The sequence below is a fragment of the Sparus aurata genome, chromosome 18, assembly GCF_900880675.1.
Source record: "Sparus aurata chromosome 18, fSpaAur1.1, whole genome shotgun sequence".
Lineage (NCBI taxonomy): Eukaryota > Metazoa > Chordata > Actinopteri > Spariformes > Sparidae > Sparus > Sparus aurata.
Genome location: NC_044204.1, coordinates 30,354,237 through 30,368,616, shown reverse-complemented (window position 1 = coordinate 30,368,616; position 14,380 = coordinate 30,354,237). Strand labels below are relative to the sequence as shown.

Here is a 14,380-nt window from a genome sequence, read left to right as displayed (position 1 = left end):
TTGTCATTGCGATGTGACTTCTTCGGCATCTGAAAGTGAGCAAACCAAAAGAACAATCATTTATTTATAGTAAGATAATAAACTCAAGTTTGGGAAATTAAAGGTTTGACCACATGATGGCGCCCCGTGGAGAGTTAAAGGATACGTTCATCCCAAAAATTAAATTCACTTATTGTCGTCTCGTCCTCGTGCTGTGGAGTGCAGTCCACATAACGTTTTCTGGAGCTTCACAGCAAAACAGCGTTCTCCTAAACAACTGAAGTGGACGGGAGCTTGTTTTAAAATGTAACAAAGTCTCCAGAAAGCCTGGTGATCCTCCGACAACGCTTTTAGTTTGGAAGCTACCGCAAAGAGTTGAGCTTCCAAAACGATGTAAATAACGTCTTTAAAATCAATTTGGGATCCAGGGACTTGCTGAGGCTCAGATTACGCCGGACAAACTTTACGAAGTTATTTAATGTTTCTTTCAGTGGTTTAGTTTAATGCTGCCAACACTGTTTTACTGTGAAGCTCCAGAAATGTTTTGTGGGCTACGAAACTTCACCTGACTTTCAATCGGCATGTAGGTGAGTAAATAGTGAGTAATAGTAAATAGACATCTTTTAAGGGATGGCCAAAGTCATTAACAGTTTAATCTCGTCTGTGGACAGGAGCAGTGCACCAAATTTTCAGCAAATCCATCAGAGAAGACGACCAGAAAAGTGAACCTCATGTTGGTGTTACAGGAAAGGTGAATCACTGAATCATCAAGTAGTTTAGTATATTTCAGTCTGACTGACCGTCACTGCTCTCCACAGAGACGCTGCCAGCTTGGCTAAAAAGAAACACACTGTTTGAATTACACAAAACAAATTTTTAATGGCAAGACAAAAAGGAACTGACAATCAGCCCCTGAGAATGTGTTGTTTAACTTATAAAAAGCAGTGGTTAAAGCCGACAGTGACCAGTTTACTCTCCTCCTCAGTGAGCAACACGTCTTATTCTTTTTTTCAGGTTTCACGATCTTCCATCTCTTGTCAGTGAATCCAGCACTGACTGTTCACACTCAGTGTTTATTCCTGACAACGACAACACGATCCAACTCATAGATGTGATTTTACTACTACTTACAAAGAGAGAGAGAGAGAGAGAGATGATATATGCGTACCTGCTTTGCAGCTTTCAGTGAAAATACAATAAATAGGGTTTGGAGTGTAATTGTTAAACGGCCCCGACCCAACAACTACTGCAGAATAGCTTATTTCTTCATTAACATTGCTCTGCAAAGTTCACCACACACTGATCGAGATAAACTGAAGAGTTGATAAGTACATACCATGATCTATACCTTAGGCTTAACTGTTAACTGTATATCATACTGCTGTACATACATTATAAGCATGTAACACCTCCAGTACTACTGACTTTGCCTTTAATAACGTACGGTGACACTACTGCCTGCTAAAGAAAAGACTGCTGGGGCTGACGATGCTACCGATTTGAATGTTCTAGCTTATTTGGATCTGGGATATACACCAAATCTTTCATCTAACTCTGCATTGATCTCACGGGAGGCTGAAAGCTCACCTGCACTGCTGGAGGCGGGAAGCGTTTTTCAGTTTGTACTAAAGAGATGATACTAAACATGAGCCGGAGGAGAGGAGAAGTCCAGGTGCTGCAGCACTGGGAGTCCGTTTGCATTAAGGCAGATAGATGTGTAAACAGTCCTGGCTTTGAATCGGTTGTCTCTCTCTTGATGTGACGCACACACTGCAGGCATGAGTGTGAGCGGTGCCCGGGGAGACAAAACACTCGCTCCTCTTGTGACGGGCTGAACTCAAAGTTAGCGTGCTCTGTGGCCGTCCTCCTCCTCCTCCTCTTCCTCACCACCTCTCCTTCATTACAGTTCTCAACGGTCGTGAGGAAGAGCCCAGAGGAGCCGTGCATTCAAACCACTCGATCGGCATCTGACAGCACCCGCTAACGTTTCAGGCGCCCTTCTGTGCTCAGAAAGGCATGTTACGGGCTGTACGGTGGGGGCTTCTCATCGGGGTGGTTGTGAGGAGGAGAGTAGCGTGGAGGGATCATCGTGGGCCACAGGTGGCTGGCTCCAGACTGAGAGTCATCCGACAGGCCTGCAGGGTCGGGGAACATGTAGGAGCCCTGCGGGGAAGACAACACGTGGTGTGAGAATAACTCCTGACTGCTACTAATTATTCTCAGTCTTTCACAAAGGACAAAGCATATCAATACATATTAATACAACAGGAAAGCAGTGAGCACAAGTCTAAAAATCTAAAATCTAAAGGTAATATTCAGAATGTGGGTCCTTAATGGGGTTTATTTGCTTTATGTACCTTCCTCATTTAAGTAAGTGATGGCAAAAAGTGTGAAAGCCGCATCTTAGAGCCGAGGAAGAGATACGAGCGCATTTGAGCACCTTAAATCACAAGACGACCAATCAATACAGAGGAGCATTTGTAGAGTCCCGCTCCCACTGCTCCTCCAGCAAGCCTCCTCTGTCCTCGAGGAGCTTTTCAGGAATTTAGACATCCTTCGCTGTGGCGCGTTGAGATCAATTTCCAGGTTTTATAGGCAGGAGGACGGAGGAGAGAGATGAGGAGGCATAAAAGGCTTGATGTCGGAGAGAGCGAGAGCTTTCAGACTGGATGGACTCTGATTTCCTCATAAGCTGTTTGTAAAGCGATTGGATTTTGGATCAAGTGCTTGAGATTGTAACTGCATTACTTTCATGATGAATTGTTTTCGATTGGATGCCCAGTCTACTTACAGACCCTTTTTTCATATCAAAGTAATTTCTTGTTTTCCTTTCATTTGTCACCCTTCTGTAGATAGCTGTCACAATTTTTTTTTTATTCTGGTTGTTTATAGCACAATAACATCTGATTTAACGTGAGGAAGTGAAGTCATCATTATGAATGGATACACACCGATGCTCTCTCGTGTGTCTGTACCTGCAGGTCGTAGGCAGTGTACGGTGGCAGGCAGGGGGCAGTGTTGTAACACGAGTTGAGTGACGTGGTGGGTGGAGGCGGCTCTGAGGGGGCCGGAGCTGTGAGGGCCTCTGGTTCAGATGAGCTCTCTGAGGCAGTCGAGGGAGTCTGACAAGGACAAGAAGAAGAACAAAACCTTGAGCTCGTACTGACATATCCACACCGATAGACCGACACAAGGTCTCGGACTCAGCTCCTCAGTCACTTCACCCACCATGTCTTTGAAGCCTCCCAGCACTGCAGCAGTGATGATGCCCAGAAACAGGGCCACGATGTTGAGGATGGTGGCGGACCACAGCAGGTGATAGAGGTGCACCACGTCCTGGCAGCTCTTCACATCCGTGTACTCATGGTAGCCTCCTATCACCTCGACACGGCTAGCCCAGTGGGTGGGACAGAGAGGGAAACAGCCTACAGTCAAGCCACAAAAGTCACTAATGCAGTTTTTTCAAATGCCTCAGTCAGGCTCAGTGTATTTGTATTCAGGACACAATGAAGGACAAACAACAGGGTTTGATTTGTAGAGATAAATGAGTCTATGTCTTTAAAAGTTCTGATGTTTTTGGTTCAAATCTGACAGACACACAGAGGACATGGATGGTTATTAAGACACAGAAAGGGCATGCAGAGGAAATGGCACATTTCTATGGAGGATTAAATTCTACATAATTACTTTGGTTCAATCATCACTGATTGAAAAAAGGAGAAAAATGTCATGAATTGATCATCAATGGCCGATATGGTTTTAGAAAAAACAGGGACCTACTTCCAAATCATGGATGATTTCCTAAACTTTTTCAAAACATCTTTATTCTGAAGTCCCATAAGAGGATGTTCTCTGAAACAAAGGTTAACAGAAAAGAAACATTCTTGTTCTAATACAATCGACAGCAGTTGCAGAGCAAAGAAATCTCCCACAAAAATGTCACAACGGTACACATGAAAGATCCAAACAATCAAAGCAACACAGCAAAGCGAGTTAGCCACCGATTCAGAAGGTTTCGCTCGGCCGCTCAGCGTACTCACTTCCCGCAGTTGTAGAGTTCACAGCAGTAACAGGTGTTGCTCTTCACACGCAGGTTACAGGACGAGCGCGATGATGTCTGACAGAGCACCTGAGAGTCAGAAAGTATTTCACAGTCTTTTCACTTTGGGTCGACTTCTGGCAACAATTAATCACATGCAAACACATGGAGGATGAATTCATCTGTTCTGCGAACGCAGAGGTGAGATGTGTGTTTCTTACATCGCGGTCATCCTGACTCGAGTGATACGCACAGCGGCCAGCGTACAGAGGCCTGAGGTCCTGCAGCACAATAAACATGTTTATATATTTTACTTCACTGGAATACCTAGAAAAGCAAACTAAATTGGAAGAAGAGGAGGTAAGAACAGAGAAAGCTGGTAAGCAATTTCATTTGAAAACCACAGGGGCCACAAAAAAAAAAATACAGATTCATTATGTCAGTGAGTTTGTGGTAACTTGATTTATTGCATAATGACTGAAACACTACTTAAATTTACTTTTCTGGGAAGCACTTTCATCTTGAGGTCCCTGTCTTTGAAAGGGAGCCCAGTGTCAAACACCCTCACTTTATATTTTGCTTACATGGTGGATCCTCGTAAATAAAATTGCGTAATCACTAACTACCTGACAGAGCAAACCTGGGGGCGCAGCAGTGATGCAGTTTGGGATGATCAGTTTGATCAGCCCTTTGGCTCCAAAAATATGATTTGTGAAATATTTACAAGCTACAGAAATGTAGATAAATGTAATAAATAGTCCGTAAAATAACAATGTATAACACTGACAGCTTCTTGACATCTTCGTTGCGTCACTGCATCGTATCGCTTTTCCTAAAACTCCTGCATTCAACAGCGTGTTTCCCTTTTCCATTTCACCGACACGACACGCTAACGAAAAACCTGCTAATGGTGCTCATCTTCCTTTCCACCCAGCCATAACTTATTTTGGCATAATTGTTTTAAGAGTGCATTAGCGGTTATTTATTGTTTTATGTACTTTGCGTAATGGAGAACAATCTCCCTCCATCACAAACTATATTCGTCTCAGTGAGGAGGGAGCAGCGGTGGCTCGATTCTGTGATACGAGGGGAATGCCCGTGCAGACTGGCACATGTTTTACTATAAGTCTAATGCAGACGGGTGTATTAAGCTTTCATGAGGGTGGCATTGATTAATAAGCTTGTTATAAGTCTGGACATAAGTGTTATCTATATTCATTATTTATCAGTTTAAATAAAGATGCAGACGCTTCGGTGTTCACTCACGATGTGCCTCGCAGCAAAGACTCCATCGACGATGGCGCAGCAGAAGGCCGCCACCACTCCGAAACTGATGAAGACGATGGACGCCACCAACTGAAAGGACGACAGAGGAGCATCAGATTCATCAGCCTGCAATGATTTTCTATAAGACAACCTAAACGTGCACCATTCTGATTTTTAATGGCTTCCTCTCACCACTTCAGCATAGGGTTACATTTGCGACATTAATGTGTATCATCCTGCACGTGTGCTTCCCTCTGAATGAGGACGAGGGTGGCGGCGGGTCGTGGACTGAAAGGAGGACAGAGCGCCGCGGTCGTCACCCAGCTCCAGTGGCGTCGGTGGCTGGCACCGCGCCCAGCTTTTTATGAGCACCCTTAATTCCCCCCAGTCCGCCCAACTCTCCTCCTCTCACTCCTCAATGAACGGCAGCATGTATTCAATTACACGTCACCCCACCCTGTCTGCAGCCACCCCGGCTCGCAGGAGGGAGGCAGAGCGAGTGACGCAACAGCTTCCACATCTCGAGTTAACGGGGATTCATGGCTGCACCCAGGTTTTCCACAATGTCAACAATCACGTCCAGCAACAACATGACATGTTGATAACACACGTTAATAGTTCTTAGAGTCTAAAGAATATATAATATAGGTCTTACTTTGAATGAAGAGGTCCTCCAGTAACACACCATTTTTCTGCTTTAGTTTTATTTATTTTAATTGCAAGACTTCTGTATTCGTGTTTTTTTCTCTCTCTCGCTGGTTTGAAGCTGGAAGAACTCTCAACAATAAAGCAGTTTTATGCAAAAATCAGGATTTGTTTGATTTCTGATGACGGCTGTGGAGTTTGCTCATTCAAACTGAAAGGCCTCTGTTGATCAAATCTGATCAAACCACGCCCACACAGTCCTCACTGAACTGACTGGCTGACGTTTGTGTGTTAAACACAAGTCCTAAGTGTTAAAGTGTGTTAAACTCTTCATAATAATATCAAAGGATATTTTCCAGACTTGTTAAGTTATACAGAAATACTTAAAGCTTTCATTTCATGCTTATTTTATGCATTTTCAGTATCTATAGTTATATAAATACATTACATGCATTTATATAGAATGAGAATTAAATCAAACTTACATTAAAAAAAACGTTTTATATATATGATGGTTATTCTTTCCATTAATCCATCAAGTGTCAGAAAGTAGTTTGAAATGTTCATCACAATTTCCCATTCAGAGTTTCCAAAACCATCCACAATCAAAATGTATTTAATTTACTGTGAAGATGTGTCAAAACCAACCTACCTCTAAATAAAACCGCTCTCTAAAATCTGAATCTTGAGTCTAAACTTTTAATAAAGTAAATTTAAGATAACCAGAGATCGAACTCATGACATGACATTTCGTTCCAGATTGCTCGAGCGGCACAACAAACACAACAGGATGTCGGAGAGCTCCTCACCTAAAATGCTCGAGCTGTTGTGTTTTAACGTATTTTGCTCACTGTGCATGCTTTGTGGTTTTAACACCTATGCAAAACATGTTTTTCTTCCTCACGAAAACTTGTAACAGACAGGAGAGAAGGGTCGGTCTCTGCCTCTGGCTCTGACTTGGCTCTTTCATAGCATCTGATTGATTTGTTAAAGCTGTTATATGATTGATGGGATTTGACATCTATGGAGCAATGTGAAGCATTATTGTGGCTGATAGCCTGAGTTTATGACTCATTCAGTTTTGATGTGGTCGATAGGGTTAAGGCTGGTTTAGGGATTTTATCAACTGTGGTTCAGAAGAGTTTTACCAGTCAGTACATCGAATCAGAGGATTATATTAATGACACCATTAGAGCTATCATGGAAGACTTCCATGTCAGAGGCTGGAAGCAGCGAATTAGTGTTTTTGCTTGAAATATAAATGAGACCATTAATCGATTACCAAAACAGTCGGCAATAAATTGTATGCTAATGAACCTAAATCATAAATATATCAACACGTTTTTAACATTTTATGGCAAACAACAAATCAGAGGCGGTGTGTTTTAACATGTCACAGCTCAGTTAGCAGTTAGTCCTGCTACACACACACACACGCTGACTGGGACTCCAGACATCCAGACTCTGTTGCATTATGGGAAAAGGTGTCAAGGTACAAACTCATTCTTCATGTCAGTCCTGCCAGTCCCTGCGTGGCACGTCCCACCTGCTCCCCTCATCTGCAGTTTCCTTCCCCACATTCCGGTGTGGACATCTGTCCTCCTCCACTTACACCCTATTTCTATTTCTGGCCTCATCTCCCTTGAAGCCCAGGATACTTGCTCTTGGTCTGATACACAAACCCTCCTCAGGCCAAGTGGGACTTGCAGTCTGGGTTAGGTCTGTTGTGTCTATTGTCGCATTAACGACATAATCAAGCTGTCGTAAGGTAATTGGGACTGATACACAGCTTAATGACAGCACTCTGTGACTGTGGAGACAAGGAGACATCAAGCCCTGAATGAGATCCCAATGCACAGAGGTAATATAAATCCTCTTACCATCTGCCTCTTGTTCTCTATCAAGTGAGCGCCGATAATTCCCAGAAAAGAGCCAAAGCCCAGCTGAAAAAGAGGAGAAAATAACCGTTAGGACGTTTATCTAATTTAACTATGAAGCTTTGATTTCATGGAGCAGTGGGGTGGATTAAGTGTTGAGTGTTTTGGTGATGCGAGGAGAAGCATCTCAGCATATTTACGCTGATATCAACTTTCTACTTTTATAGATAAGCAGAATGCATTGTTGGATTAATAAACTGTAATTTGAGGGGAAGTGAGATCAACATTTGCCTTGAAGTTTCTCTCAATCTTTGTTAATCTCTGTAAATTGTAATTTGTCTGGATTGAAAAATCTTAGATGTGGATTGGAAGTAGATTAATTATCTTGTTTAATCTTGTAAAAATGAAAGTTCAGTCATCATCTATTCATCCTCATGCTGACGTCAAGGTGTGTGAAGGTTCTTAGGCCACGAAACATTTCTGGAGCTTCACAGCAAAACAACTGAAGTAGATGGCGGACTTGTTTTAAAAGAACAACAAGCATGTCCGATTTGATGTGAAAGGATTTTATTTACAACAATTTTACAGCAGGAATCTTCACTGTAGCTGCTAAGCTAAATCCGTTAGCGTCCGCCCTGTCTGAAGTGGGTGCACGACCTCGACCGCACATCACGTGTGTAAATAACAAATCAATTCAGGGCTTCTGGAGACTTGGATTACACCAGACGAGCCGTATGGAGCTGTATTTAAAACAAGTCCCCCTCTACTTGAGTTGTTTATCAGAATGCTGCAGTGCAGTGTTTGTTTTTGCTGTGAAGCTCCAGAAGTGTTTTCTTTCCATCTGCATGGGGATGAGTAGAAAAAGACAGAATCTTTCATTTGTGGGTGAATTTACCCATGAAGTTATTTCCCACTTAAATAAAGTTTTAGTTTCTCGTAGTATGGCTCCTTTTTTTCACAGTGTATGTTGATCTGTAGTATAAATCCGATGAATCTGAGGTTAACGTTAGAAGAAGCATCTTTATGAAATGTCACAGACACAGCGGCTTCTTCTTAATAGCTCTTTACGTTACAAGTTGTAGTGCTGAAAGCCGTTTGCAGAGAAGAAAACACATTTATGGGCTGAACACTTTGCTTCACTCAGCCTCTAATGACACTGATCCTGAATAATGAATGTGGGGAAAATTCACCCCTCAAGAGGCCTTCAGTAATTATTTTCATCAGAGTCCAGGAGCGGGAAGAGCTCGCTCCAAACACTCTCCCCTCACTCGCACCTCGCTTCTGATGAGCTCTGACGGTGAACAGACCTGCTGTGTTGTGCCTGCTGCTGCTGCTGCGGCGGCACGCAGGTGTGAACATGCACTCACAATGACTCCTGGGTAGTAGCCGCCCACTGTGATGTTCTGCGTCCTGGTCGTCGCTGCCAGGCCGAAGATGAGGATGAGCACAGACACGATGAGCAGCAACACTGTCACAATTATGGATTTCCTCTTCCTCCTCTTAAAGGAGCCTACAAGACAGTAAATGAAAGAACATTACTGCTAAGTGTCATAAGTGAAGAATCACCTCAGGCAGTGATGTAATGGGAAGTGATTAAAGAGACTTTTGACAGGACTGAGAGTCTCCCTGTCTCTGACGTACATTAAAGACGCTGCACAAGGGTCTTATTTGCACTGTATGGCAATCTTTTTATGGAAATACGCAACTAAAATCGACTTTATGTAAAACACTCTGCACCCAAAAAGAGGCTGAGCTTCCAGCAACAAAACTTATGACTGACTTTCACGAAGCTCAGTTTAAATTTTAGTGCAGTCTTCTGAGAAGCTGTAATACTAGTTGACTCTAAAAATAATTTCTTATGTTCCTCATGATGAGAAAAAAAGAGACCCTGGCTTGTGAACAAACACCGGCTGTAAACAAGAAAGCGTCTTGCGACGGGGTCCCACCAGTCATGGCGCCTAACCGTTGTTTATTCGGCGCCGCGGCTTGTGTGAACGCATCGCACCCAGGAAGAAGGAAGAAGGGGGAACGGGCCCTTTCCTACTTCCTAACCCCCGACCTCCAGCGCCCTTAAACACCCTCAAAGTACTCTAAATCACTTCGTAGGTAGCCCCCGTCATAATAGGTGTCTCCTGGACCACATATTGCCACACCGACTCACAGGGTGGAAAATAACCAGCCGTGCTGTAACAAAATACCCCATTTGACATATTCATGGTTTGTGCTCTTTTTAAAGGTGCACTGTGTAACTTTTTCTACCGCCAGATTTGGTTGTAGAGTCTATATTCTTGAACTGTGGGACGTCTGGATGGGGAATGGCCTCGTTTTGTTTTCACCCCACGTTAACAAGCCTATTTTGCACTAATGGATACAAAAACACAAGTAAATAAATCGCTTTTAATCGCTTCGAGTGAAAAACTTCCTGATATACTCCAAAGGATCTGTTTGGTTGTACGTGTTGCAGCCATTTTCAAAGTAAATGGGGTTTTTTTGAACCCTCGAAGTACTCAAAGGAGTTACTTTACCAGTAACACGATGTAATTAAATCTAAATTGAATTCTATCAGATCCGTCAAAACGCTGACGTCACTTCCTTTATTCTCTTTACCTTTTTACTCTGCCTTCACACTAACTGAGCTCTCTGTATACCGTCTAATAAAGGCATAAACGGGGGTGGATACTTTTCACACACTGTGATTTATATATGATGCAGGCATTGATCCTGTGCGTTATCGTCCATATCAGAGCTTCCATCCTGTACTGAAAATAAGTGAGCTGACTTTACGACAAACACACTGAAAACACGCAGGAATAACAACCTTAAACTTGAGACAAAGTGTACCTGGAAGCGCGAGAGGTTTACCTTTCAAGAGTCATAGACCTGCTGGTAATGTACAATCTTTTAAACCACTTAAATTTAAAGCAGAGTTATCCGAACCTCCTCCCAGAGGGGCAACGCTTCAAAGAGGCGAGCTGCTGGACGAGACTCATCCCTGACATCATTCAGGGCCTTCTGCTGAAGATACAAAATGAGGATAGAGGCCAGAGGGAGTGGCTGGTCATTTTAGATTTGTCAGGGTAATTCTTATAATGAATTCTTCATTACAGCAGTGGTCCGACTGCCAAACCACCACACTGCTAATATAGAGGAGGGCCCACCTGCTTCTGGTTCTAATCTACTCCATTTATCAGACCTCCTCCTGTTCGAGTTGTTCTGCAGTGTTCAGAAGGCTCGCCACAGCTCATACATCATCTACGCCATCTCTGCGCTCTGTTTTCATCAATTTGTGAAAACACAAGAGTTGGCAAACCACAGACACACGTCACCGCTACTGAACGCTGACGCACCAACATGGAGATCAATAAGGAGCACATCAGCACTCAACGCTACACTGAGCAGGGAATTGATGGTTTCGGGCAAAGTTTTTTATCACCCTGTTGTCCGCATACGAAGGACACAGCCGCTGAGATTGACGATCTAGAAATACACGTCAGATTTTATAACTCGAGACCACGTTTCCTCTTGTGTGTCTGTACTGCAGATTGTTTCCATCTCCTGGTCTCAAAGACCTGAACCACAGTGAACTGAAACAACGCACACGTGATGTTTCCTCTGACTTGCTTCAGTGAAGTTATTGATGATTGTATTTAATCCCATTCCTTCGGTTCGAATCTCAGAGACCACTGCACGAGTCAAATGTGATTTTCACTTTTACTTAAGTCATATTTTACAGCAATATCTGGAATTGTGTTTACTTTTTACAACACTGAAAGCATTCCTGTCATTTAGTTGAATGTGTAAGTCTAGTTGGTCTGAATGATTGATCCTTGATCTGACTGAGATTTGTGCCACTTACAATCTATATGGCCAAAATAATCCTAAAGAATCAAAAGAGCTTGTGAGTTTAAGGTTAATGAAACAAACTGGGTCCATTCCGCCCGTTACAAACCGGCAAATCAACTACAGATTACACTTCAATGTTTTTTCCCCCTAATGTCGAAATATTGATATTTCTCAAGATACTGTATCGAAGGTATACGACAGTATCACGACAACACCACTATAAACACGTTGTTTTTTGGTTTTTTTTAGTTTCAGAGGATGACAACGACGATGACGATTGCAAATCTGCAGAAAATGTCTGCATTGATTCCAAGAGGAGGGTTAAAGTCCATCTGTTTTAACACAATAAATCTCACTAGAGCTGAAACTGTCCATGTTTGCTCACTGCATCGCAACCTTTTACCACCCTGAGGTGTAAATAAACATAAAGTTATGAACTAAAAACTTAAAATGTGAAATTATCGGCCAAGGAGAAGCAGGTAAGTATCGAACCGCCTGATTGATTCACAAGGATGAAGCAGTCTAAAGTCTAAACTTGCATGGATGATCGGTTTGTGCAACGACAGCAGAACTGTGCAACCACCAACAACCTACTGCTGTCTACTGAGAATTACGTGTTTAAGGCTGCACTAAAATGTACATAATTTACACTGACTCTTCCTCACACGGTTAGACTATTTTATTCCATAGATTTTCCGGGTAGCAGCCGAGCATCCTGCCAAAAATCCGTGTCAGGCAGCCACTACCATCCAGGCTGCTGTGGTTACTCAACGTCGCCGCACCTGCAGTGACGCGCTGCGGCCTGGACCAGAAAAAAAAAAAAAAAAAAAAGGAAAACACCGTCTGGTGATGCAACGAGTGTTTTTGTCCGCCTTTGTGAGCAAAATGACGATTTTTTTTACCGACAGAATATACAAATGTGAATGCTCGAAATATCAACCATGGTGTGAACGAACAATTAAAACACGCCTTTTCAGTAGGAATCCAAGCACTCTGCTCAAACGAGTATATTATTTAAATGATAAAAAATAATAATAAAACAGGCTGCTGCAGACACGCCGTTGACCTTGCACACACCTACCCATGCTTGTCTCAGAGAGAGTCAGCCCGCTGGATTGAAGGCTTTGAGGAGGAGGAGGCATGCTGCCCGGCCGGAGGATGTTTAACGCAGTCCGCCGGTCGATCCTCTTGCAAATAAGCAAAAAAAACCACAATAATCACGACTCGGTTGTAATCGCTATATATTCATGAGCTAGCTGCATACAATCGTAAGATAACGCAAACGGTTTCCTCGCTTGCTGTTGCATTCTCTGACGAACCGTCCACCTCCGTCCCCGCTGAGACCGAGTCTGTCTCATTTACATCCCCGCGGCAGCTCGCTTGTCTGTCGGTCTCTGTCCTCACGGCGTGTCGGTGTCGGGACAGCGGGTCGCTCGCTGCTGCTGCTGCTGGCTGTGTGTGCGCATGTCACACACCTACTCAAAAACAAGTACAGTTACAATCGTTACTTGTAGTTGGTTCAAAGCAGTGTAATGATACTTTCACAAAAGCTAGTTTAAGTACGCGGCCGTTACAGCGCCATAGTCGTTACTCACCTGTCAGTAGGTGTACCCTCACTCGCCCACGTAATTTTGAATCAAAAGACAACTTAATACAGTTGATAATATAACGTCATAATACTTGAGTCTTTCATGATAGATAATTAAAAAAAAATACATGCATACATTAAAGGAAAGATATACCATCCGCCATTTTGGAGATAATTAGCTAGTTAAAGTTGGAAGCTAACTTTAACGGTTAACGTTCAAGATGACGTCAGTGAAATCATCGAAAAATGTCGTTTTGAAATAAAAAAACAAAGACTACATTTTTAATATTAAACAGAGTTAAGCACATATAAGTTGTAATAATAACAGCAGCAATAATAAATAATTTTAGATAAATAACAAAGATAAAATTAAGTGATATGTATGCGGGTTACGTGCACCCACTTGACGGTTTGTCACTGAGAGCCTGGGTTGTAAGTCGAAAGTGAAAACCTGCTGTAAGTCAAATGCAGTGTAATTCATCAGGTTTAATGTGTTTAAAAGTGTTCTGCTGTGTTTCTGACACACATCTGTGGGGAGAGGACAGGCAGTCAGGGCCGCAGTCAGGCCGAGCAGCACCGAGCAGCACTGAGCTCCGAGCGCCGCCATCTGTCAGAAACACGACGTTACGTTCAGGCGCTGTGGGACATTCAGGGAGCAGCACATACATTATCCAACACAGTGACTCAGGCCGCCTTCACGCACTTCTCTTAAGGTTTTAAATCCTAAATGCGATTTTTTTCCCTTTACATAACATTGCTTCAAATCCACAACGTTAAAATGACATACGTTATGTTTTAGTATATTTTACATTAGGTAAGGTATGATGGTGATAGTACACGAGTAACAGCAGTAGAATGAGAAAACACAAGTCAGATATGAGAATAGAGCAATCACACACATTTCATTACAATAATTTAGACATAAAATTACATCCTCTAATACTCTCCTTTAATACATTTATTTTGTTCACCTCGGTTTGAGGGCTTTTATCATGACAAAATAATGAGCAACTCACAAACTAACTCAATAAATAATAAGATTAAGTGTTTCCCATCTGGAACTTTAATCTTCGCCCTGTTGAAACATGTTTTGAATATTATTAGACCTTCAGAAATTGTCTTTTTACAGAGAGTGTTATTTCA

General features: G+C 42.6%; 1 protein-coding gene across 6 annotated transcripts; it reads right to left on the bottom strand.

Moving 5' to 3' along the window:
• Window positions 1-832: 832 nt before the first annotated feature.
• On the bottom strand, window positions 833-13,468 carry tmem255a (transmembrane protein 255A). Of its 6 annotated transcripts, none has more exons than XM_030397209.1 (11): window positions 13,245-13,468; window positions 12,731-13,124; window positions 9,174-9,316; window positions 7,810-7,872; window positions 5,285-5,374; window positions 4,240-4,299; window positions 4,020-4,108; window positions 3,760-3,831; window positions 3,208-3,376; window positions 2,931-3,101; window positions 833-2,142 (listed from the first exon to the last, which is right to left on the bottom strand). In XM_030397209.1, exons 2-11 carry the CDS (start codon window positions 12,789-12,791, stop codon window positions 1,999-2,001), a joined length of 1,062 nt encoding a protein of 353 aa, XP_030253069.1. In that variant the 5' UTR covers window positions 12,792-13,124; window positions 13,245-13,468; the 3' UTR covers window positions 833-1,998. The 6 variants fall into 6 exon arrangements, with proteins under 6 accessions (XP_030253069.1, XP_030253070.1, XP_030253071.1 ...); XM_030397210.1 differs by having other exon boundaries at window positions 3,208-3,370; window positions 13,245-13,465; XM_030397211.1 differs by having other exon boundaries at window positions 2,955-3,101; window positions 13,245-13,460.
• Between the last annotated feature and the right edge of the window lie 912 nt (window positions 13,469-14,380).

Excerpts from the sequence above, each read along its gene's own strand:
- tmem255a (XM_030397209.1), bottom strand. The coding sequence starts at position 12,791 with ATGCCTCCTCCTCCTCAAAGCCTTCAATCCAGCGGGCTGACTCTCTCT. Across the intron at positions 9,317-12,730 it reads TCTCTCTGAGACAAGCATGG|GCTCCTTTAAGAGGAGGAAG; the intron begins GTAGGTGTGTGC and ends ACTGTCTTGTAG. Across the intron at positions 2,143-2,930 it reads AGACACACGAGAGAGCATCG|GGCTCCTACATGTTCCCCGA; the intron begins GTGTGTATCCAT and ends TCTTCCCCGCAG.